The 26,528-nt window shown below is 42.9% G+C and overlaps 1 protein-coding gene across 1 annotated transcript in view; it reads right to left on the reverse strand.

Annotated features, from left to right (window-relative positions):
* The window catches only part of MED27 (mediator complex subunit 27), a 426,900-nt gene that overhangs the window by 219,596 nt on the left and 180,776 nt on the right, over window positions 1-26,528 (reverse strand). The window contains exon 3 of the mRNA XM_033961506.1: window positions 16,467-16,597. Within this exon, the coding sequence (XP_033817397.1) occupies window positions 16,467-16,597 (131 nt within the window). The remainder of the gene's footprint in view (window positions 1-16,466; window positions 16,598-26,528) is intronic.

The raw sequence follows: 26,528 nt of genomic DNA on the forward strand, positions 1-26,528 counted from the left end.
AAGTCTAATAAATTCTCTGAAACACAGCGCGTGGAGTCACCCTCTGATTAGCTTGCACTTTTTGGGCTGAGGGGTGTTCGCGGCCTGCCGAATAGAACTGTCTGGATTTCCAGGCCCTGAAAATAGAAAAGGCTGCCCTTTTAGTCACCTAAGCATAGGAGAAGTAAAGGTGGTCACTACCACCTCTCCGTGTCACAAGGACGCTCTTGAGGTACCAAATTTGTGCAATTCTTGCATGTAATTGGAGTAGCAGAGACCAAGGACTCCATCTCAACCAGTTTCGAGGCAAAAATTGCAGTTTTGGAAGTGCAGAGAACTTTTGAAAAAAATATTGATAAAAATCCAAGAGGGCCGCTACTAAGAAATTCATCCCTAAAATGCTAATAAAACACTTCTACAAAGTGCAAAAATGGCAAAATTAGGATTTTTTTGGGGGGTGGGAGAACACAGGGGAATATGCAGAAACACTCAAAAACCTGAAATTCAGACCTCCCCCAATTCACCTCACAGGCTATAACAGCCTTACTCACTGTGACCTATGCTGAAGATGTACTGCAGACTGCCTCAGCCCTTTACAGTAGCTGGAAAGGAGAAGATTCACTGCCTCAAGCTGGAAATGCTTATCTTCGGGCTGTCAGCCAGGCACAGAGCCTGACCATACCCCCAACCCCATGGACCTATGGACATGAGTACTGAAAGGGGGAGGCAAAAATGCAGCCGGGCACCCTGTGAGGCACTACTGAGCCTCCTAAAAGTGCCCTACAACCTGCGCTCAAACCCCTGCAAGGCAGTAGGTGAGAAATAAAAGTGGGGACTGCCCCGAGCTCCAAAAATACTTGTGCCACCTGGCTAACAGTTACCACCAGGCCTGTTAGCTGCAGACCAGAGTCTGATTCTTCTCTTCGCAGGCAGAGCTGTGACCAAGGTTAAAGCTCAGAGCATAGCAAATACCAAATAAAGGTCGAAAACACCAAATAAAATAAGAAAAAGAGACAGAACAGAAACACTCATTCCGCCTCGTGTGCAGAAGGGAAAAACTGCAGGTGGCAGTAGTGCTCACAGTGAAGTAGGAGGGACACAGAAAAAAATCCAAAGTGGATCCCTTCTGCAGATAGCTAGAATGACACACCTATTACACTAGAAATAGTGTTTAAAAAAATAAAAGTCCAGAAACTTTTTGAAGATCTCTAGTACAAGACAAACAGGAGCAATATGGGTTTCTGAGAAAAATCTTATTAGCATGAACATGGTCACAACAGTTTGGATCTATGACTGCTTTCCCTTAGTAAAGGGCAATTTCAATTATTTTTTGCCTGCTGCTCTGAGGATACTGTTTATTGTGTGATGAGTTTTCTCTACATTATGTGTAGCATTTGCAATATCCAAGTGCTAGAAATGTTAGGTATAAAATTATGTTTAATAGTCTATTCTCTTATCAATCAACCAAATGGTAGAATGCTGTACCACCAAGTATAAGGAAGTTTGATTAACTATAGAGCCTTTAGAAAAGCTTTGAAAACACATCTTTTTAAACTTTTTTGTTAAATGTATTTTATTTGTATAAGCTATAATTCCTGGAAAATTGTCCAACTTCTTCACTTCTAACCACATTGAATGCAGGATATTGTGGACAATGCACTTTTGATTTGGTTTTGAATTTGGACACTTTTTTTCACTGGGGAAGTTAAGTTCAGTATTAACATTGCTCAGCCATCGTGGTTCAACATCTAAAGATTCACATTATCCATATTTTGAAGAACTATATCATCTATATTAAGATAAGTGATTTTTGATATATTTTTGATTTTTGTCTTCTTTAGGACTGATATGTTCCAATCTTAGGGTTGGTTAGGCTGGCTGGTGCAATGATGTGATGATTATACTGCTGCTTACTTGGTGGTATTATTTTACTGAGCACTCACACTTTATATTTAATTACATATTTTTTAGTTTTTTTATATTTGGTGAGATTTTTGTTGTATTGTTTTCTAATTTAAAAATGGCTTTATTTTGGATCAGTTAGTTAGTTAGGTGCCATCGACTCATGCTTAGAGCTCTGTAAAAAAAAATGTTGATGCCCTAGATCAGTTCATGTCAAACAGCAGGGTTTCCCTCCTCCCCCTTCCAATCAGCTCTCCTTGGTGCTGCTCTTTAAAGAAAAGCTACAAGCTCTCCTCAAGCAGAACCGATATTAGAGAAATTTCTGGCATTGCAAGTTATTGGAAAATGATCTCTTCGTTATTAATGCAATTCCCAACTGTGTATAAAAATGTATTTCTGTATTCTGGAATGCAAACAGTATTTTAATCTTTAATTAGAGCTCTTACAACACACCTGTCCCAGAGAACAGCAAAACTGAGGGTTATAAGGCTTCTTCCCTTATTGCAGATGATCCTTCTGGGATTAGATGAATATTGATAGTTAATACTTGCCTACAAGGATAGAAGGATTTGATGCACTGTGAAGCACTTCTGATGATACTTCCAAAATATTAAGATAAGTTTAGCGCATAAATTTTAACTTCTCTTCCCTGACCAGTATGCAAAACAACTCAGATATTGTAGAATCAAAGGAGAGCTTAGCAGTTTTAGGAAAGGTAGTTACAAAGGGATGATGAAAAGCTCTCAGCCCAACCAACCAACTTCCTAAATTCTGAGCTTTATTTTTCCACTATAGCTGAAAACTGTTTCCTTATTTTGCTAAGTGCCAATTTGCAGAAACAAAATTCTAAAATTTTGACATTTTTTCAGATCATTGATAGAACCATATCCATGTCATTCTCTTCTTGGTTGGGCGGAGAGAACGAGAGCCAGAAGGCCTTGAGCATGCGCAGATGCTCAAGGCCCAGCCCAGGCAAGAGGCAGGATCTTGCTGTCACTCGCACCGGCAAGCACAGATGGGGTAAGGAGCTTGTTTGGGAGGGAGGGCGGGCGGATGCCGCTTCCAGCACGGGGGTGTGATGCGGACCTCGCAGGGGGAGGGGCGTTCATGGGGAGGGAGGTGCGATGCTGGTTTGAGCGGGGGGAGGGGGTGATGGAGCAGCGCCAGTAGCCTCGGGGGGGGGGGGAAGGAGAAGGTAGAACGAATCAAAGTGAGTTTCCCTTACTTCCTATGGGGAAACTCGCTTTGATATACGAGCAATTTGATTTACGAGCATGCTTCTGTAACGAATTATGCTCAGAAACCAAGGTTCCACTGTAATTTTATTCTTATATACCGCCAGACCAAAATGGTTCTAGGCGGTTCACAACAAATAAAATAGGTACATACAAAGCAGATAAAAGTACATTAAATTATGAATATAAAGGACTCAATAGAAAATTAAACTTGAAGTATTATGACACAAGCCTATCAAATAGTTGTCTCTCTAACAATTTTCTAAAATCAAAATAAGAAGGAGCCTCTAACATAATTTTACCGGACCATACATTGTTTAGCAGCCTGAAACAAGAGAGTTCTCTCAAGAAACTTCTTATAACGACAGAATTTTGTGGAGGGATACATAAACAGAAGCGCTCAGCGTGTAATCTTATTTGACTGGTTCAAAGAAAAATGGGAAATAAGATAACCTGGTGACAAACCGAAGATTGATTTATAACAAATGCATGAAAATTTAAACAAAACTCTAGACTCAATTGGCAACCAGTGGAGTTTCTGATAAAAAGGAGTAATATGCTCCCATTTTTTTAAACCAAAAATGAGTCGGACTGCTGTATTTTGAACCACTCTCAATTTTTAAAGAATTTTTTTATAGGCACCCAAATATATAATATTACAGTGGTCGAGGATGCTTAAGATAGAAGACTGCACTAACAAACGAAAAGAAGCTTCCTTGAAATATTTTTTAATGGTGCGAAGCTTCCAAAGCACCGAAAAACATCTCTTAAGTAATAAATCAGTATGTAGTTCCAATATAAGATGTGTACGGTGCTTAAGTGAATAGTTTGAATGAATATGTTTATTATTATTATTCTTGTTTTAGTATGGTGTCACTCTTCCTGAAGAAGCCACTCGGCAAAACTCAGGTCTGGGTAGAGGAATGCTGATGGATTTAAACACTATCAGTGGAGCACAGTAATTTTCACAGAATTAGATTGAGAGATACGTCATCCTGCAGTGCCACTTTTATTTTATTTCAACTTAAAATTAACCGGGACCTTGCCTGCCTCATCATGATCAGATATATGCCATTTGTTTATAAATATCAATGTGCTTCAGGTATTGTTATGATTAATCTAGCAAGAAGCAGGACAGGGACATAAAAGCACAATGGTTCCTAAATGACCTTCTAGCACAGCGGTCTCAAACTCAAACCTTTTGCAGGGCCACATTTTGGATTTTTAGGCACTTGGAGGGCCTCAGAAAAAATAGTCTTATTAAAGTCTTATAGTCTTATTAAAGAAATGACAATTTTGCATGAGGTAAAACTCTTTATAGTTTATAAATCTTTCCTTTTGGCTAAGTCTTAATAATAATATTGTAATTTATAGCTAAAGAGACATATGATCAAGAAACTGTTTTAATTTACTTTTGTGATTATGATAAACATACCGAGGGCCTCAAAATAGTACCTGGTGGGCCACATGTGGTCCCCGGGCCGCGAGTTTGAGACCACTGTTCTAGCAGCACATTTGCGGGAGACGTGGGCACTAAGCACTTTCACATATATTTTTTATACATTCATTTAAATTGAGTGTTAATAAGATATCCTGCATGTATTTTTGAATTTTGAGATGTTTAGGCTGGTGACAGCTTTGAGTTGCTTGACAAATCTTGCTGGCCATACCTTGATTTAGTTTTTGTAGATGACCAGGAGTGTCTTTCTACAAATATTAGGTGTCACATTGAAACAGTTCCATGGTTATGCTTTAGTGAGTCTGAGCTTCTCCTTACATGTCATTAGGTGCATGAGGAAAATCCAACAGCTTTGAATATCATATGGCTTTTATGATATAGTGGAATTTAAATGTAATTGGTGTCCATCTTTAGTGAATTTACATTTGTTAATCATCCTGGAGGCAGTTGGAACAGTGGGATGTTTCCTTAGGTAATGCTTTAGAGCAGTGGTTCCCAACCCTGTCCTGGAGGACCACCAGGCCGATCGGGTTTACAGGATAGCCCTAATGAATATGCATGAAGCAGATTTGCATGCCTGTCACTTCGATTATATGGAAATCTCTCTCATGCAAATTCATTAGGGCTAGCCTGAAAACCCGATTGGCCTGCTGGTCCTCCAGGACAGGGTTGGGAACCATTGCTTTAGAGAACGTTCTGTGAACAGGTCTCATAAGGTGCCTTGGTAGCACTATAGAAATAAATTGTTGTTGATTTTCAGCAGTTAAAATAGGATAAGCAGATTTCACGTGAGAAAGCGTGTACCTAGTGTATGCAAATGACAGAACAAAACCTATTGTCTTCTTGCAGTTTTTTTATCTGTATCAATAATCTAAATTATTAGTGAAAAAGGCTTATTCTGATCTAAGAATTCAGTCTGCTCAGTCACATTTTTCCTTGGTAAAATGTCCGATAGCTGTTCTTTTCAATCACTGGATATTCCTCGTCAAGAATTTCCTTAATCCTTTCATAATAAATAGTGCAACATTGTTAACTCTTTTGAACTACTGTACTGCCTGCATGATTTTATGTGCTTCTCTGATCATATATTGCCAGAACAAGTCCAATTAAATCACTGAAGAGAAAACAAAAAAGCAGACCAAACAGAATCCAAATATTCAAATCTTTATTTCAAAAACTCCCAGGAACAGAAGATGTGCCCGATATGGCCACGTTTTGCCTATGTGGTTGCGTCAGGGGCAATTCATATCGTGCTGTCAATCAATAAAGTATATTTTGGATAGCCTACTGCTGAGTGATTGACATCTTTTTCCTCACGACTCCTTCATTTGGATTGTTGTCTTCGTCGTTGAGACCTATCCCGGCTCGTCTCCAAGTGTCTTGCATCAGGAGCAAACCAACTGATGAAATGCACAGTAACACCACTAAAGCTGCAACTACAAATGTGCCTGGGTCCGTGAAGAGTAGCAATCATAAATAAAGACTTGGATATTTGGATTCTGCTTCTTTGTTTCTCTTCACAGTGGATCTAGTGGACTGGAAACCTTCTTGTTTTCTCACTCCATTAAATCTATGAATACTATGGGGCTCATTTTCAAAAAATGCAGATGTCTAAAAAAACAGCATAAACTGGCACTTGGACGTCCTAATCACAAACTTTCTGCGATTAAAATTCAAGAAGGGGGGGGGGGCATGTTATGGCCATGCTTAGACTTGAACATCAAAGCATGCCAAAAGTTTAGACTTAGACGTCTAAATATGCCACAAGCTTGCGGCAGTAATCAAACTTTTCCCAGGACATCCAGAACAGAACTTAAGATGTCTGGAGCTAGAAGCATCTAAGTGCCACAAAGGTACTCAAACTGACCAAATGACCACTGGAGGGATTAAGTAATGACTCCTTAAACTCCCCCAGTGGTCACTAACCCCCAAAAACCTGAATGAAATAGTACATATCTATATCTAGAACAGAAGCATCTGGTATGGAAAATCCTAGTAGAGCATCACTCAGGTGTCTTAAGAAGCCTGGTGAGTGGGCTAGAGGACCCAGCACCATAAGCCACTTTAACCACTACATTTATGGTGGAAACTGTTAGTCACTAAAACCCAACTATACTCCATATAGGTGCTACCTGCAGACATAAAAGCTATTGGGGTGGTAAACAGCTGGGTATAGTATATTGTAAGCTCTTTCAATTTGAGACTGTCTCTTGTGTATTTAATGTACAGTGCTGCATGCATCTGGTAGTGCTAAAGAAATAATAAATAGTAGTAGGTTTGAGGGGAGTTTTGGAAGGCTCACCATATATAAGGGGGTTATGGTGAGATGTACTTTGCCAACCTTTGTGTGAAGTTCACAGTACTGCCCTCTAATTTGCCCCACTGCTCTGCTGGCACGTCTGTGTGGCAGTATAAATGGTGGCCCCTCCTACATCCAAATGGCTTAGATTTGGACGTTTTGAACTTGGATATTTTTGTGGTCAAAGGTTGGATGTCCTAATGGCTAAGATGTCTAAGTAGGCGATTTTGGGGCAAAAAGAATTTGGACATCCAGCAGTTTTAAAAATGGACGTTTCTCCGCCCCAACTTTTGGACATTTTGCGGGAAATGTCCAAAGTCAGACTTGTTCACACTATCGAAAATGGCCCTCCATGTCTTGTTCTCTGGACTTTTGTTCAGGAGGATCTTGCTGGTCCAGTTTCATTGTTGATTGACAAGTTTATGATACAACCAAGTTTTACAAATTCTAATTTGGACCCAGATTACCAAGACAATTATCGTCCAATTTATATATTATAAGTGTTTGAGAAGATAGTATTATTACAATTGCAAGATATTGAGTTCCTAATGGGATTTTGGATCAGGATCAGTTTGGTTTCTGCTTGAAATATGGTACTGAAACTTTGTATTTGATGTAATTTGATGTAATTAGAGAGGGCTATTACTACAGCACATTCGATATAAGGTCCGCATTTGACACAGTTCATCATAGTAGCAGTCTCTTACATAGACTGAGTTCCTTGAGTGTTGCTGGAAGTGTTTGGCATTGTTTGAATCTTATTTGTGACGTCACCAGTTTCAGGTACAATGTGGCTCTACATGGATCTCTTCTAGGGGTCTACAAGGTTTCATGCCATCAGCCATGTTATTTTTTCTTATGCATTCCTGAGTAATATTTGCTGGCAGAGATTTCAACCCTGTTTGTTGGCTTAATTGTGGCTCTATTAGTTCAATAAGTGTTTTTTCAAGGATCAACAATTGATATATTTGTGACCCCTGAGATAGGCTCTTTGTAGATGAAACAACAACCATTCTCTTTAAACTGGGCTGCATATCTTACAAAGTCATCTATGGCCAAGTGCCACTTTATTTAGCTGACAGATTTTCAATTGTATCCCATAAGAATATTAGAAAATCGCATGCTCTGTTTGTATTTCCCTCTGTTAAAGGCTGCAATGGCAAGAAATACCATGATCATCTGCTTTCATTTCAAGCAGCTTTTCATGACAGACTTTCATTTACTGTTACTTACTTCTCACTCCTATGAACACTTTAGGAAACAATTGAAGTCTTAGCTCTTCCCTAAGTACTTGTCTGAGTAGTTATCTATGGCCCTTTTTTCTAGATTATGTAATTTTTGTACACTGCATTGAACTTATGGTTATGTGGTATAGAAATACGATACGTACAATTCTGGAGGCCGCATTATCAAAAAGATGTGCGGAGAGTTGAGTCGGTTCAGCGAATGGCCACCAGGATGGTCTCAGGACTCAAGGATCTCCCGTATGAGGAACGACTGGGTAAGTTGCAGCTGTACTCACTCGAGGAACGCAGAGAGAGGGGAGACATGATCGAGACGTTCAAATATGTCACGGGCCGTATCAAGGTGGAAGAGGATCTCTTTTTCCTTAAAGGACCCACGGCAACAAGAGGGCATCTGTTGAAAATCAGGGGTTGGAAATTTCATGGTGACACCAGAAAATATTTCTTCACCGAAAGGGTGGTTGACCGCTGGAATAATCTTCCACAAAAGGTAATTGAGGCCAGCAGCGTGCCAGATTTTAAGAAAAGATGGGATTGGCATGTGGGATCTCTTCATGGAGGTAATTAGGGGGTGGGCCATTAGTGTGGGCAGACTAGATGGGCCGTGGCCCTTTTCTGCCATCATTTTCTATGTTTCTATGTATGTTATGTCTCTTCAATTGTGAATAAAACACCATTTATATTTCAACCATTTGGTCCAGCACATTTTGTACTAAGGATTAACGTGTTCTGGTCCAGACTTTTCCCACTTTTTGGCTTTCTCTTTCTCAAGTTTGTGGGATTTTTGTTCCATTTTTCTTGTTAAACCATGCTATCATATACATGGTACCTGATTGCAAATTGCTTTCTTGTTTTGGTGTCAATTTATTGATTGTATGCAGATAACTTTGCAATTCTTTGCTCTCATAGATTTGTCTGTCTCATCAGCTTCAAAACTCTGTGCTGTTATTTGAGAAAAATCAAAACATTGGATGTTGATCATCTATACTATCCTTTTTTGAAACCTTTTCTATATATGTAACTGATATTCCTATTTCAAAAGATTTATAGTATTTTATATTTTGCTGGATTCTTCTTTGTTTTTGCTCTTACAATTAAAAGCTACAGTATATATGATCTTTTACAAGTTAAGATCAGTTTGTTAGGTACGTGATTTTTTTTGTATCCTAACTTCAGGATGGTAATCCAGAGCTTGGTTATACTGCATCTAGACCACTGCAAGGCAGTTTATTTGGGTAAATTGTATCATCCCTAGCAGTATTCAAATCCAGGCTAAAAGTTCACTTCTTCGAGGTTGCTTCTAACTCCTAACCCTACTTGCTTTGTATAGCATCCATGCCTGCCAGAGAAACACCCTAACCCCCTACTTATCCTGTTTGCCTGTTGATTAGATTGTAAGCTCTACTGAGTAGGGACTGTCTCTTGAATGTTTTAATGCACAATGCTGCGTATGTCCAGCAGTACTTAGAAATGATAAGCAGTAGTAGTACTTTGTTCACTGCTAGTAGCCCAAAATGCAGTGGCATGCCTGATTTCTAGACTTTCCCATTACATGTATCTCTTCCAGTGTTGATTTATGTACTCTGTCTATTGGATTAGACTTTGAGGAACACCATGCTTCTCTTTTTTATGTTGCTGGTCCAGTCTTTTTAGAACAGTGTTCTCCAACCACTGGTCCGTGGACCAGTGCCAGTCCACAGAAAATTCCTGCTGGTCCGTGCAAGGCCGGCGAGATTGACGAGCTGAAATTTCCTGCCAGTCCACGCAGGGCTGGCGAGATCATGGGGAGCCTCCGACAGTGACTTTCTCCCCTCCCAGCAGCGCTCGGTACTTGCCAGTGCAGCGATTCACTTCGGCAACCTTGGGGCTTTTGCCGAGTTGCAGCCCGCCTCTGATGATGCAACTTCCTCTTTCCTCAGAGGCGGTGCGACCCATCCAAGGATCCAAGGCTGCCTTAGTGAATTGCTGCACTGGCAAGTACTGCTGTGAGGGGAGAAAGCCACTGTTGGAGGCTGTGAAGCTGCTGGACAAGGGAAAATAAAGGGACAGCTGCTACTGGACCTGGAGGGAAGGAGAAGGAGCGATGCTGCTGAGAGGGGAGAATGAAAAGGGAAGGGAAAAGAGTTACTGGGAAGGGAGAAGGAAAAGAGGAAGGAAACAGCTGGCAGGGAGATTAGAGGAGGGGAAGGGGTCAGGATGGAATGAAGAGATCAGATGAGGAAAAGGGGAGAGACAGGAATGAGAAAGTAGAGAGATTGATGCTGGGAAAGGGGTCAGCAGAGAAATAAGCAGAGAGGGACAAAGATGCTAGACCTGGTGTAGGAGAGATTAAATGAAGCTGGAATGAATCATGTAAAAAGGAGAGAGCCTGGGCGCAGACTGGATGGAAAGGGGAGAGAGATATAGAAAGAATACAGATACCATATGGAAGGGGGAGAGGGCAGACAGTGGATGGAAGGGGCAGATGCTGGATTGAAGAGACAGAGAGGGCAGACGCTAGAAGAAAGAGAGTGATGAAAGCAGAAACCAGAGACAACAAAAGGTAAAAAAAAAAAAAATTATTTCTATTTTGTGATTAGAATATATCAGAGTTGAAATATATATCCTGCTAGAGCTGATGGTAGACATAGCTGGGGACTGCAAAGCAGCTTCCAGCTGGCTTAGGGTTCTCTCTGACCAGGGGGCAGTTGCCCTAGTTGCACTCCCCTAACACTATTCCTGCCATGTGTGACTGCGGTATTCTGTTAGCATGATATTTCTGTGTAGCATTCTGTAATAATTTGGCTTATTCAGTTTTCTTGATAGTAGAGGGGATATATGTGAAGGGGAGGGGAGACATGGGTTTTGTTGATCCTTGCTCTGTATTATTTGTATTTATAAAATGACAATTGTACAGAATATTGTTTCTTTTTATACTTTAATAAAATACATTCAATATAAAATCATAACTGAGGCTTGTGCGGATGGGATCAGATGGTTTGCGGGGACTGAGCTCGCGGAGACAGGGCTTTTTAATTTCAGTCCTAGTAGTTTGCTGGTCCACAAAATAATTATTTTATTTCTACCGGTCCATAGGTGTAAAAAGGTTGAAGAACACTGTTTTAGAATGCTTTGTCATTTGAATTGAGGCCAAATTCTAACCCAGATGTGTTTCAAAAACAGTTAAAAGCTCATTTATTTGGACAAGTGTTTTCTCAGTTTTGACCTGATTGCTAGTAATTAGTTTATTGCTACTTGATAACTTGATGTTTTGACTGAAGCAAAAGTAATTGGATGGCCTTTAATTTATGTTTGTGAGTTTACGTTTTGAGGATCATTTGTTTTTACCTGAATTTTTAATTATGCATGTGGTGTTGTTACCCACCTAGACAGTGCAGGCTTGAAATTATCTTACATAAACATAAAAATAATAATACAATAAAATAAATTTGAGTGTATAGAGATTTCAAGTGCCAGAATTATACAGAGATCAACAGGGCTAGAGGGGCGGCACCTACAAAAAGAAAACAAGCAAACAAAACAAAAAAAATCTGTACAGAATATACAATGTTAAATCAGGGATGAAGACTCCAAGGTCATAAGTCTGCTAGGTTCTTTTCTCAACAAAGGAAATGTCAGGAAAATACACTACAGCCTTGCATCTACAATCATTAAGTTCAGTGCTAGTAATCCTAAACACAGTTATTTTTAGTTAAATTTCCTAGATACCATCAACAGTTGGATGTGAGACAATCCATTCAAATACAGATGTTCTCAATGGGATGAACTGCACAGATGGCCTGCAGGGGAACGCTTTACTTCATGTCATCATCTCTGCTGTTTCTGGCTCCAACGGCTGGTTTTACAGCTTGCCTTTGGAAACTAATACAGCTTACTGCTGTGCTGCTGTTTCTTCTGCCTTTCACTTGAAACATTAGGATGAAACACTTTGGAAGAGAGAGCTGGTTTTATATCCCTGTGCTCTGAAAGCTTTAGGCAATACTAGAGTAGTAAAGAGCAACAATGGAAAGAAATTTATGAAAAATCTACAGTAGATATATACCACTGCTTAACCTTGGACACCAGAGTCAGGGTTGTATATTCTTCTTAAGTAAAAAATACCCAGGAGGATCTTTTTTCCTTTAATTAATCTTGTTTCACCCTATTTCCTCAACATTCTGAAGAAACAGGAGAAAAACTCTACCACTAGAAAGAATACCGTAACTTTGTCAAAGTATTAGAGCATCCAATATAAAAAAAAAAAAAAAAACTTAAGCTAGACTACAAAGAACTCCAGTCAGACCTAGCAAGTAATATGTAAATGAAGGAACAATATAAAACCATAAAATATTTCAGCAAGTTTATCACAGATTGCTAAGAAAAGGCTCAGAACAGCACAGGGTAACATGTTAGTGGAGCAGAGTGTAGGGGGTCTCAGTACTGAGAAAGTAGGGGATACTGCTGCAAGGAGGAATGAAATGCATCCCCAGTACTGTGTATGGGGGTCTTAGTACAGGGATAGCAGGGCAGGCGTGAAGCACAATTGCAGTGCTATGTGTGGGGGTTTCAGTACTGGGATGACAGAGGCTTGCTATATCAGAGCAGAGTTTGTGTATGGGTTTTCAGTACTGACATGGCAGGAGGTGCTGCTGCAGGGTAGGAGTGAGGTACACTGACAGAGCTCTCTATGGTAGTCTTGGTGTACAGCACCGGTGGGTGTTGCTGCAGGGTAGGCTTGAAATACATCCACCGTGCTGTATATGAGGGTTTCAGTACTGTGATAGCATGGGGGTTTGCTGCAGAAGAGTAGAAATGAGGTGAATTGGCAGAACTGGGTATGGGGATCTCAATACCAGTGCTGCCAATTCAGGGGAAAAAATTTCAATTTGATTTGGTCTATTGATTCGATTTTCCTACCCAATAAAGCGTTTTTTTTAAATTGTTCTGGCGGGTTTATTTTGTAGCCTCTTCATCCACCCCACTTCCCTTTGCCCTCTCCAACCCCACACCAGTGCTCACGCTCACTGTCTAACACCAGCTCTGGCAGAATACACATTTCAAATCTGATATATTGTAATCACAAATTAGAAAATAAAATTATTTTTTCTACCTTTTGTTGTCTGGTAATTTTATTATTCAAATTATGTTGGTCCCAGGCTCTAGTTTCTGTTTGAGGTCTGTTAACTTGCTTGCCAGGGTCTTCTGCCCATTTGACATTTTCTTCTTTCTCCGTGCTCACCATCCATCTTCTATTTCTGTACCTTTCCTTCCACTGCCATATCCAACATTCCTTTTTCTTTCCAACTGTCTACCATCTCTGCCAGATAAGATTAATGAACTCCAGGGTAAAAGTTTGAGTGGGCAATTCTCCATCCCCCTTAGTATGGGGTAGTCACCTTTTCTTGGGCTATGGAGCATCTACGTCCTTATGGTGCGCATAACACTGTCCCTGAGCCAGGAGATGTTTCTTTCTCCCCAATGGAACCATCTGCCTTTCTCCAGTCCTAGAGGACTGTGGAAGGGCTAAGCCCAAAGCTCTCAACCTTCCATCCTCTGCCACACGACACGTGACACAAGGGCCCTCTTCAGCTGCCCATCCAGCATAAATAAGACATAAATAAGGAATATATAGGGTCTGAGGACTCCATCCCTTTCAGTTTTGAGACAAAATGAGATGTTTTGAAAACACCTCATTTTACCTCAAAAAACAGCCAAAATGCTTCAGGGCTGACCCACTCAAAAAACTGGATTTTAGAGGAGGAAGACCAAAGGTCTAACTGCTGGAACAGTGAAAACACTATAGCTTTCAAGACCCCCTGATTTTCCACATAGGTTGTCACAGCCTATATACTCATAGACCATGGGCTGGGGAAATGGTGCTGTAGCCTGCTTCAGCTTCTTTAAAGTGTAGCTGGATCTGGAGGGGTTCTCTGCCTCAAGCCACCAGTCAGCTGCCACACCAAGATCTTCGGGTTTCCAGTTAGACTGATCCTCTACTCCCCAGGCCGCAACGTATGATGCAGAAAAGTTTGTGTGTGTGGGGGGGGGGGGGGAAGCTGCATTTGGCACCATGAGCACCCTGAAGGATCACTATTGATGCCTAATAGCCTGCGTTCAAGCTCCTGACCAAATGAAGGAAGCGAGCAAATGCTGAGGGTCCAGAACCCAAAGCTCCAAAAATCTTTAACAAGCTAGCTGTACCGATCCCTAAAGCAGTGTTTTTCAACCGCTGTTCCGCGGCACACTAGTGTGCCGCGAGATGTTGCCTGGTGTGCCGTACGGTCAGGGCCGCCATCAGGGCAGTACCACCAGTCCTGCATTCAGGGGCCCGGAGCTGACAGGGGGCCCGGGCTCCCCCAGGGTCCTAGGCCACAGTCTAGGGAGAGGGGCGGTCCGCCCCACGTGGACAGAAGAGAGCTGGACGGGGGACCCGCGGAGTTCAATACATCTCGAGCCGCGAGGCTCGTCTTCTGTTCCTGCCTGCCCTGCAGCTAACATATAGCCGATCGCAAGCGTTCCCCGATGTCAGCGCTGACGTCGGAGGGAGGGCTTAAGCAAAGTCTGCCCTCCGACGTCAGCACTGACGTCGGAGAATACTTCCGTTCGGCTATTTGTGCGCGGCAGGGCAGGCAGGAAGCAGAAGACAAGCCTCGCGGCTTGAGCTTCGTTTTGCTGAGAAAATTGCAAAGATGGGCTGGGAGGCAAACACGGAACACAAAAGGGGGGAGGGAGTGCGTTTTGGACACAAGGCATGAACTTGGGAGAGAGGGAGGGAAAGAGATGCTGAGGTGGGGGAGGGAATGCGTTTTTGGACACAGAAGGCATGGACTTGGGAGAGAGGAAGGGAGGGAAAGAGATGCTGGGGTGGGAGAGGGAATGTGTTTTTGGACACAGAAGGCATGGACTTGGGAGAGAGGAAGGGAGGGAAAGAGATGCTGAGGTGGGGGAGGGAATGCGTTTTTGGACACAGAAGGCATGGACTTGGGAGAGAGGAAGGGAGGGAAAGAGATGCTGAGGTGGGGGAGGGAATGCGTTTTTGGACACAGAAGGCATGGACTTGGGAGAGAGGAAGGGAGGGAAAGAGATGCTGAGGTGGGGGAGGGAATGCGTTTTTGGACACAGAAGAAATGGACTTGGGAGAGAGGAAGGGAGGGAAAGAGATGCTGAGGTGGGGGAGGGAATGAGTGTTTGGACACAAGGCATGGACTTTGGAGAGAGGAAGGGAGGGAAAGAGATGGTTGTGTACACGGGGAATAGAAGAAAGGAGAATTTTTGGTCATAGGGAGGGAGTGAGGTACAGATAGTGGCATACCAGGGTGGGGGGGGGGCGGTCTGCCCCACCCCGGGTTTACGTCCCAAGGGGGTGCACAGCTGGCCACCCTCCAGTGTTGTCCCTAGGCCGGCAAACTGCGGCTCTTTAGCCACTTGAGTGCCACTGCCGCCATTGGAAACAGGCCGGCGCCAAGTTCTCCCTGCTTTTCCCTGTGGGGCCGGCCAACTCTCGCCACTCGCGTCAATTCTGACGTCGGAAAGGACGTTCTGGGCCAGCCAATCGCTGCCTGGCTGGCCTAGAACGTCCTCTCCGACGTTAGAATTGACGACGGGTGGCGAGAGTTGGTCGGCCCCGCGGGGAAGAGAAGCAGGGAGAACTTGGCGCCGGCCTGTTCCCGATGGCGGCGGTGGCACTCAAGTGAATTACTTTATATATAGTCAATATAGGCACAGAGTTAAATTTTTTAACATTTTCTAATGGTGGTGTGCCTCGTGATTTTTTTCATGAAACAAGTGTGCCTTTGCCCAAAAAAGGTTGAAAAACACTGCCCTAAAGGATATCCCTAAAGAATATACTTAAATGTCTGCTCCTCTCCAAGCAGGCAAAGCAGTTTCTTGAAGCTGCACACAAAAAAATCCACAATCTGAAAAACTGAAAAAGACACAGTAAAACCATAAAGAAATAAACCGAGCAAATTAGAGAGACACTGTCATATTCACCTGCAAAAGGAAGAACTGAAGGGGGCAGCAGAGACCGTAGAGAAGGAGGAGGAGTTTAAAAGCTGTGATTGACATCTTATACAGTATGCTCGTGATCACAGATAGAAACCATCCCTATTGCACTGCAATAGTCAGCACAACAGGCTAAAAATATAGAAAGTGTATACAATACCTTTCAATACCTAAAATTACCAGGCCATGTCACATTATACCACAAACATGTAAAAATCATTTCTAATTACTAATAGAAATGTATATGAACATACCTTGAAGAAATCCTAATTCATACCTGCATCAATATCAGAGAAATTTGGCCCTTAAATATAGGATCCCCAAAACCAGAAAAAAAGATTAATTACTTAAATTTTAGTACTTACTGAGGTGGTAGAACCAAGGTTGTGGGTTGGGCTTTGGGTCTCCGTTTTGCTGACACACCCATCTGGTTGGCTGAACGTTTTAAAGACTGTTGATTCAGAAGTCCAGATGCCAGACTTGCATGATACTGCAACTAAAAACATAGGAAAAAAGGGCAGTAAGCAAATGCAGTGTCTGTCTCATTCAATATATCTACCTTCTCTCCAGCTCCTCTCCTGTCAAACATAGAACACGTTTGATAGGATCCACAGCATATATTACTCCATGTTACTATAAATATGATTACTGCCACATGCCACAACTGTATTGTGAAGCAAAAAACAAATGGACCTCTAAAGCACAGTAGGAGCTCTCTTATGGCACATTCTTGTACTTATACAACTTGTTCATATATTCACTTTAACATGTGTTTGAACAGTGAGAAGTACAAAATCTCATTGCAATACCATGTCTTCTCAAATGACCCATTATACTTATGTATTTCAAATGTCATTTTTCAAAGTAATGTATTCACAGTAATGAGCTCAGATCTGTAAGATGTTCACATCCTCATTTCCTAGCATAAAATTTGCTCTGTAGATGAGGGGGAAAAGTGAAGGGACTCTTTTAATGTCTTTTTCAAAATGCCTTCTGGAAACTTACTCCATTTATTGCTTTAAAATCATATTTTAATTTTCAAAATTGAAAACAAATTATATGAAATGCACTATAACAGCAGGTAAGAATTATAAGGTCCTCCTACTTTGTCCAATTTATTTCCTTTAATAAATGTCAAAGGCCTTAGGATCTTCCCTCACTTCTTCCAAAAATGGGATCCTCTGTGCCTATGCAAGCCTTCCATGAATTATGTTACTCTCTTTTTGTCCAATCTTTATTTTTCTAAAGAGAGATACAGTTTATAATTCTGTTTGTTTGCATGTAACAAAACCGCTGCAGTGAAACAGATTTGGCCTAAAGACACAAATGCTAAGTTAAAGATCAGCACCTGGCTCTAGTCTGCCATTGTACCACAGAATAAAAATTAAAGGCCCAGTCTGCATCAGTTTGAGACTGCCAAGCAGCCCAAATACATAAGTGAGATTTTGTCTGCACATTACTAACAGGTGTTTCCACTGACATGGACCCTTGCAAGGGAGGATATTTTAATGAACAGAAAAAACCACTCAAAAAGTTAAGGAGCGATCAGCATGGTGGATAATTGAAGATGTACTTATTCCACAGTAGAGCCAATTAAAAAAGTGTGCAAAAGGTGAAGGGATTCAGTTCTTCTGTACATATGATTCACTTTGCTACTACAATTTATCATTTCTTTAGCACTGAAGGTCATTTAACACAGCCAGTCCCTGCTCTGAAGAGCTTACAATCTAATAAGGACAGACAAACAGGACACATGGAGGGGCATAATCAAAAGATACATCGAAGTCTGATTTGGATATAGGGTACTAGTCAACCAAAGTCGGCAGTGGCAAAATGTCCATTCTCAAAAAGTACATCCAAAATATTTTTTTTCGAAAATCGTCTATCTGTATGTCCAGACGGTTGATCGTCCAGACTGCCACTATGTCTATCTTTATACCACATTCTCGACCAAAAATTTGTCCCAAATCTGAAACGTCCAGAACAAGACCATTTGGAAGTGGGAGGGGCCAGCATTGGATGGACTCACATTTTCCACCATGAATGTAGTGGTTAGTGTGGCTTTTGGGCCTGAGTTTTCCTTTCTATGGTTCACTAGCCCACCCCCAAGCTACTTAAGCCATCTTTGTGCAACTCTACTAGGCTTTCCTATGCCAGGTGCTGGCAGGTATGTATGTTTTTATTCTGAACATTGGGGGGGGGGGGTGCGACAGGGTCGATGAATACGAGGGGGGGCTTTACTTTGTTCCTACAGTGGTTATCTGGTCACTTTGGATACATTTTAGGCACTTATACCTGACTTACCATCATCTAAGTCACAATGTATAAGTTCTGTCTAGGCGGTTTCGTCAAACCTTCAATTATCCCTACAGGATGACTAGGTTGGCCCACATCTTTCCCTAACCACTCCTCTAAAAATGCCCCTTTCAGCTCTGGGCATCCAGTGGGATTCAGAGGCCTAAAAAGTCCCTGGATACGTCTAAAAAGCCGTTTTGATTAGCGGCACTTGGACGACCTGTCTTTTAGATCGTCCAAATGACAACTTGGGTGGATTTTTAGACGTATTTCAGTTTCAATTATGAGTCCCATAGGGGTTGGGGATTTTCTTACAGAGAGAATGAAAGGATAGATGCAAGTGTCTTATGGCGAGTGGGAGTTAGGACAGAAAGCAGATAGCGAAGAAGCACTCTGCACACATCTAGTTTCTGCAAAACATGATCCTGTGACTTTGAACTAGCAGGCTGAAAAACAGGCAAACGGACTTCCTGATTAACATGGAAAACTGAAAACATCTTTAGCAGGAAGGAACCATGTGCAAGGAAATCCCCATCTCCGAGATCCGAGGGAACGGTTCACTGCAAGAAAGAGCCTGGAGTTCAGAGACACGCCTCACTGACATAACAGCAGCTAGAAAGACCGTCTGGAGCATCAGGTCCAAGAGGGAAGCATCCTGAAGGGGCTAAAAGGGAGTCTTGGGTAGACTTGACAGCACCAGGTTGAGGTCCCCTGAAGGGAATGGCAGATTAATCGGTGGTATAATGCGAAGAACCCCTTTCAGAAATCTGGCAACGTCAGGGTGAGACGTCAAAGACGAATGCGACCCTGGGCTCGAAAACAAGAGAGCCCAGCCACTTGGACTCAAAGGAATGCCACAGTGAGGCCTTGAGCAAGACCAGCCTGGAGAAAAGTGAGCACCATTGAAATTGGAGTGGAATATGGCTCCACTTGTTCCTGAGCGCATCAATGCTGGAAAGTCTTCTACGCCAGAGCGTAAGCAGATACAGCAGTTGACTTCTTAAGACATGAGAAGAGTGCCAAGGACCATGTCAGAACAGCAATCCAATCCAATTTTGTGGTCTAAAGCTGTGTGCTCAAGAGCCATGTCAGAACAGCAAAGTGACCCGGGTCCTCTGCGCAGATGGAACCCAGCGTAAGTAGGTCAGGATGGGCACTAAACCGAAGGCCACGACCTTGGCAAAGATGCATCAGATTGGTGTACCATAGCCTGCTAGGCCAGGCTGGAGCCACCAGAATGACACAGCCTGGATGGTTACTTGTTCACTCTTTCTAAAAATACTAGGATTAAGGGACATGCGATGAAGCTACTAAGTAGTAGATTTAAGACAAGCCAGAGAAAATATTTCTTCACACAACGTGTAATTAAATTCTGGAATTCATTGCTGGAGAATGTGGTGAAATCAGTTAGCTTAGTGGGGTTTAAAAAAAGATATGGATAATTTCCTAAAAGAGAAGTCCATAGGCCATTGAGATGGCTTGGGGAAATCCACTGCTTATTCCTAGGATAAGCAGCATAGAATCTGTTTTGCTATTTGGGATCTAGCTAGGTACTTGGGACCTGGTTGGCCACTGTTGGAAACAGGATACTGGGCTTGATGGACCTTTGGTTTGTCACAGTATGGCAATTCTTATGTTCTTATGTCTGCGATCCGCCAAATGACTCAGCCTATTATGGGCCAGGGAGGAAATACACATAGGAAAATTCCCTGAGGCCACAGCTGCACCAGAGCATCGACACCCTTGCTTCTGAGCTTAGACCTTCGACTGAAGAATTGATCTGCTTTCTTACTCTGTGCTAGGCCATGAGGTTGAAGCAGGGCTGACACCAGTGCTGCAAATGGCTTGAAATGCTGCTGGGGCCTGCGCCCACTCACCCTGATTCAAGGGCTATCTGCTGAGGAAGTCAGCCTGAACAACGTTGACTCCTGCCACATGCGCTGAGAGCACCTGGAGGTGGCGTTCTTCACACAGAATGAGAAGGCGGACCTCCTGAGCCAGAGAGTTGCTCTGGCACCTCCCTGGCAATTGGCAGAGAAACTTTAACTAGGACTTCAGCAGAACGAGATTTAGGAGTAATCATCAGTGCAGACATGAAAACTGCCAATCAAGTGGAGAAGGCTTCATCTAAGGCAAGGCAGATATTGGGTTGTATCAATAGAAGTTTCGTCAGCCGAAAGCCTGAAGTCATAATGCCTTTGTACAGGGCCATGGTGAGACCTCATCTGGAGTACTGTGTGCAATTCTGGAGGCCACATTACAGTAAAGATGTGCGCAGAATTGAATCGGTTCAACGGACGGCCACCAAGATGATCTCGGGGCTCAAGGGTCTCTCGTACGAAGAGAGACTGAACAAATTGCAGCTCTACACTCTCGAGGAACGTAGGGAGAGGGGAGACATGATCGAAACATTTAAGTACCTCACGGGACGTGTCGAAGTGGAAGATGATATTTTCTTTCTCAAGGGACCCTCGGCCACAAGAGGGCACCCGCTCAAACTCAGGGGCGGAAAATTTCATGGCGACACCAGAAAGTATTTCTTCACAGAGAGAGTGGTTGATCATTGGAACAAGCTTCCAGTGCAGGTGATCGAGGCAGACAGCGTGCCAGACTTTAAAAATAAATGGGATACCCATGTGGGATCCCTACGAGGGTCAAGATAAGGAAATTGGGTCATTAGGGCATAGACAGGGGGTGGGTAAGCAGAGTGGGCAGACTTGATGGGCTGTAGCCCTTTTCTGCCGTCATCTTCTATGTTTCTATGTCTTCCTTGGGTCAGGAACTTTCCAAACTGAACCTCCAATCATACATCTACGCGGATGACATCACGATAATCATCCCCATCTCTACATTGTCAACCGAAACTGGACACTTCATTTCATCAACCACGTGGAAAAATGATCAACTAACTCCAAACTAAAGCTAAACCCGGAAAAGACCAAGATAGTCATGGCCTCCCCAACAAACAAACTCACAGAATTGGCTATCAACCTAAATGGAACAAACTTCCCAATTAACCCTACCATCAAAATCCTAGGTGTCACTCTAGATCAGCAACTGACATTTGAAGCCCATACCAACATCCTAATCAAAAAATGCTTCCACTTATTATGGAAACTACGCACACTAAACCCATACTTCGACTTCACATCATTCAGACTGTTGGTCCAATCTCTAGTCCTGAGCTCACTGGACTACTTCAACATAATCTACCTAGGATCTCACAAAAAAACCATCAAGAAACTTATCTTTGGCTTGAAAAAATCCGACAACATCACCCCATGCTACAAGAAACTCCACTGGCTACCTATCGAGGCCAGAATAATCTTCAAATTTGGTTCCCTTTGCTTCAAGACCCTCCTCGGCACCGCATCCACCTACCTCCTGAAACACTTCACCCTACAGGACAAACTCTGCCTCTCTCGCAGTACTTTACTGTTCACATTTTCTTCTCCCAAAGGATGCAAATTCAAAAGATTCCTCAACAGGACACTCTCCTTTCAAGCAGGGATCTGGAACAACACCTTAAGAGACCTAATCCTGAACGCACCCACATACCATTCATTCAGAAAATCACTAAAAAAACACTTATTCGGCAAATTTATCTGATCCTTCAATTCCGCTGTTCTCTTATCTCTTCTTACTCGCCCCTGTTCCCACCCTACCACCCCAGTCACTCAACTGTCTCCCACTCCTTCCCAATTCTTTCTGATTTGATGTAACCTCGCTGTCCTTACAGCATCTCTTGTTGTATACCATCTTGAACTGAAAAGGTATGATGGGATATAAATAAAGCTATATTATTATTATTACTGCCACTGCATTGTCAGAGAAGACTCTGACCGCTTGACCCTCCAGAGACCTCTGTAAATGTACTACAGCCAGTCGAATGACTGATCTCCTACTGGTTGATTGACCATTTCCACTGAAAGGGCATCCAATACCCCTGATTAGGATGCCAATTGCAAGGAGCTCCCCAGCCCCAAAGGTTATCACCTCAACACAGGAGGCAATCCAAAGCCCTTAGGTAGCAATTGCAGGAGAAGTCACCAATCATGCTGGCCCAAGCCTCCAGAGTCCAGGGAAGACTGGCCTCTAACGCATCCCTGTGTGGAGCCCAGCAAGAGAGTAAGACAAGCTGGAAAGGATGCATGTGCACTCTCGCCCAAGAAACCACATCCAACATGGCAGCCATGGATTCCAGGACCTGAAAATAGTCCCACGCCGAAGAAGCTGGTAGATCCAGAAGGGAAAAAATCTGCGAATGCAGTTGCTGTCTGCGTGCTTCTGCAAGACAGGCATTTCAGAGACTGCGAGGGTGAGAGACTGCCCTTTTGGAATTCACAATCCAACCAAGGTTCTCTAGCACTTGGATCATCTGACCCACCAAGTGTCGACCCTCAGCAAACAAGGGAGCTCTGATTAGCCATTCGTCCAAGAAAGGATGTACCCATTTTACTTAAGTAAGCCGTTATGACCACCATCACCTCGGTGAAGGTATGAGGAGCCATCGCTAGTCAAATGGGCAGAGCCAAAAACTAGTAATGATTGTGCAACACGTGAAACAACAAGTATTTGAGGTGGGCTGGAAAGATCAGAAAGTGAAAGTATGTCTCCATGAATCCAGAGAGGCAAGGAACTCTCCCAGAGCCATCGCTGCTATGACAGATTGCACTGTTGACATGCGAAAGTGCAGAATCTTGAGAGCTTCATGTTCATGTTGCAGCTCCAGAACAGGTCCCCAACTGTCTGAGTTATTCATTAGTATGATAAAGTATATGGAGTTTTTGCTGGAGCCCGAAAGGTCAGGCATCACCCGCTCTAGAGCTTGAATATCCAGCAAGCGCTGTACAGTGGCCTGCACTTGAAGAGCCTTATCTGGGTGCCCTGCGGAAGTGTCCATGAACCAATTGGTCAGAGGCCAGGCAAATTCCAATTGGAGCCTGACTGAATAAAGTCCAGAACCCACTGGTCGAATGAAATGCAAACCCAAGCCAGCAGAAACGCTGACAGCCTGCCCCCTATCTGCGCCTTCTTGGTTTGAGTGCATAACGGGAGCCAGATGGCTGGTCAAGTCTAACCAGAGTACCTCTGCTGGGAGCTCTGGTCTGGAATATGAGTGGTAATACGAGTGGTATTAGGGTGACAGACTACCAAAGAATCCATGAAGTCGATCAGGCCCATGCCAAACAACAACTGCCCTGAAGGGAAGTCTCGCCAAAGTAGAATCACTAGACCATTGTCTAATCCAGAGCATTCTGCAGGAAGAAATGGAGCATGCCAAAACCCACATACGGTATATAAAGTCACATAATTCTACCCAGCCAATAAGTTGAGGAGGAAAATCTACAGCCTTACTCTCCAGGGTGCGCAGGTGAGACAGACAGGTGCATGTGACAAAAGACACTGCCAAAGCAGCTGCAAAGCCCAAAGCAGCTGCATAAAAAAGCATCCGGAGCACTACATATCTACATATCTGTAAGCACCACATCACTTTCCCTGGGAAGAGTGGTGCAGTTAGGCACCTGCGCAACCAAAGAATCCACACTAGGCTGATCCAAATGAAATTACATCAAATTAAAATAATGGGGAGAGCAGAACAAACACTCCTGCAGGCACGCATGCAGAAGAACTGAAGGTGGAGCTAGAGAAGCCAGTGAAGTATAACAGAGGCAAAGTGAAAAATCTGGAGTGAATTCCTTCTGCAGCAGCACTCGGCTATAGAGAAATATCCTACTATCTAGAACAGTGGTCTCAAACTCACGGCCCTCATGCAAGCGCTTTCCTGCGTCTGTACACAATTGTGAGGTGGAGTGGAGAAGATAATCGTGTACATATGCAGGAAAGAGCTTGTGTGAGGTTACAGCAGTGAGGTGAACAACGTCCAGAGCATAAGATAACCATTGGAGGCAGTATAGCTTGTGCGTGTGTACATAATCTCGTGAACTCTGGCAAAATTCAGCACTTCTCCTGGCGGTGACTGCTTGAAGTAAGATGGTGGTTGTGTCCGGTGCTGGAGGAGGTGAGAGCTGAAGGCGGTTGTGGATGCAACCACCGGACACTTAAGGCACAAGTTTTCCAGGCACAAGTCAGATATTGATTCTCCCCTCTACAAAAAAGCCTAGAGGACTACACCAAAATCTTGTCTCTTGCAGTTGATACTTTAGAGTCTAAATCACAATTTTGCATGAGGTAAAACTCTTTATAGTTTAAAATCTTTCCTTAATTGCTTCTGATAATTTCAGCTATACACAGCTGAAAGCAGTGCAACATGCAGAAAGTGAAAAACTATCTAAATTTCACTTTCTGCATGTTGCACTGCTTTCAGCTGTGTATAGCTGAAATTATCAGAAGCAATTAAGGAAAGATTTATAAACTATAATGAGTTTTACCTCATGCAAAGTTGTCATTCCTTTAATAAGACATTAACAATTTTTTTCTGCGGCCCTCCAAATACCTACAAATCCAAAATGTGGGCCTGAAAAGGGTTTGAGTTTGAGACCGCTGGTCTAGAATGTCTCACCTATTGCACTGGAAACATCATTATACACACAAAAAAAAACAACAGTTGGCAAAGAAGCATTTTATTTCTAAGAACATTAGTCAGAGTTCTAATCCTAGTAGAGAGCTATTCCGATTGGTGAGATCCTTTACACAATCTCCGACACAAAACTGTCTTATATCAATAACTGCTCAGAACCTTGCAGATTTTTTTCAGTTGAAGTAGAAGGGAGAACCAAGGTTGTCTAGGCCAACGAGGAGCTATAAGAATCATCGTAGCAGACTCGTGTTTGAACTTGACAAGCATCTTGAGGATGAGAGGAATGGGAGGGAACGCATAGAGAAACTTGTGCGTCCAGTCCAGTAGAAAAGCATCCGCTTCCAGTCGATAGAGAGAGTACTGTCTGGAGCAGAACTGGGGCAACTTGTTGTTATGAGGGGACACAAACAGGTCTACCTGAGGAATTCCCCACTGAGCAAAGATGTGATGGAGAAGTGTAGTATTGATCGTCCACTCGTGAGGCTGAAGAATTCAGCTAAGTCTGTCTGCCAGAAAATTCTGCTCTCCTTGCATGTAGATTGCTTTTAGAAAGATGTTTGAGCAATTCCCACTTCCAAATCTTTTGGGCCTCCTGACATAGAAGGAAAGAAACTTTTCTGCCTTGCTTGTTTATATAATACATTGCCACTTGATTGTCCATGCAGACTAGAAGGACATGACCATTTAGAAGATGCTGAAAAGCTTTGAGGGCATAGTAAATTGCTCTGAGTTCCAAAAGATTGATGTGATACAGCTGCTCTCGGTGAGACCAGAGGTCCTGAGTATGAAGCCCGTCCAGATGAGCTTCCCAAGTATACATTGACGAGTCCGTGGTGAGAATTTTCTGATGAGGCAGAGTGTGGAACAACCACCCTCTGGAAATATTGGAAGAGTTCATCCACCACTGCAAAGACTGTCATAGTGATGATGTGACTGTAATGTGCTGTGAGAGTGGATCGAGGGCCTGAGACCACTGAGATGCCAGAGACCATGGAGGTTTTCTGAGATGAAGTCTCACAAAGGGAGTTACATGGAAGTCATGTGACCAAGAAGAACCATTATATGTCTGGCTGAAATGGATTGAAGACAAGAAATCTGATGACAAAGTTGAAGCAACGTGTCTTGACATTGTTGAGGAAGAAACGCCCTGAGCTAAATAGTGCCAAGGAGAGCTCCTATAAATTGTAGCTTCTGAAAGGGCTGAAGTTGAGATTTAGGAAAATTGATCTCGAATTCAAACTGTTGAAGAAAGAGGATGGTCTGCTGAGTCGCTAGGGTCACCCCCTGCGAGGAAGGATCCTTGATGAGCCAGTCATCCAGGTAGGGAAATACATGGAGACCCTGAGAACGTAAAGCTGCTGCCACTACAACCAGGCACTTGGTGTAGACTCTGAAAGAGGATGCAAGACCGAAAGGGAGGACTTTGCATTGATAATGGTGGTGAGCCACCTGAAATCTGAGGTATCTCCTGGAGGCTGGGATGCACTGGAATGTGAGTGCAAGCCTCTTTGAGATCCAGAGAACATAGCCAATTGTTGCAATCTAATAGTGAATATAAAGTTGCTAGGGTCAGCATTCAAAACTTTTCCCT

This window comes from Geotrypetes seraphini, chromosome 10 (assembly GCF_902459505.1).
Source record: "Geotrypetes seraphini chromosome 10, aGeoSer1.1, whole genome shotgun sequence".
NCBI classification, from domain to species: domain Eukaryota; kingdom Metazoa; phylum Chordata; class Amphibia; order Gymnophiona; family Dermophiidae; genus Geotrypetes; species Geotrypetes seraphini.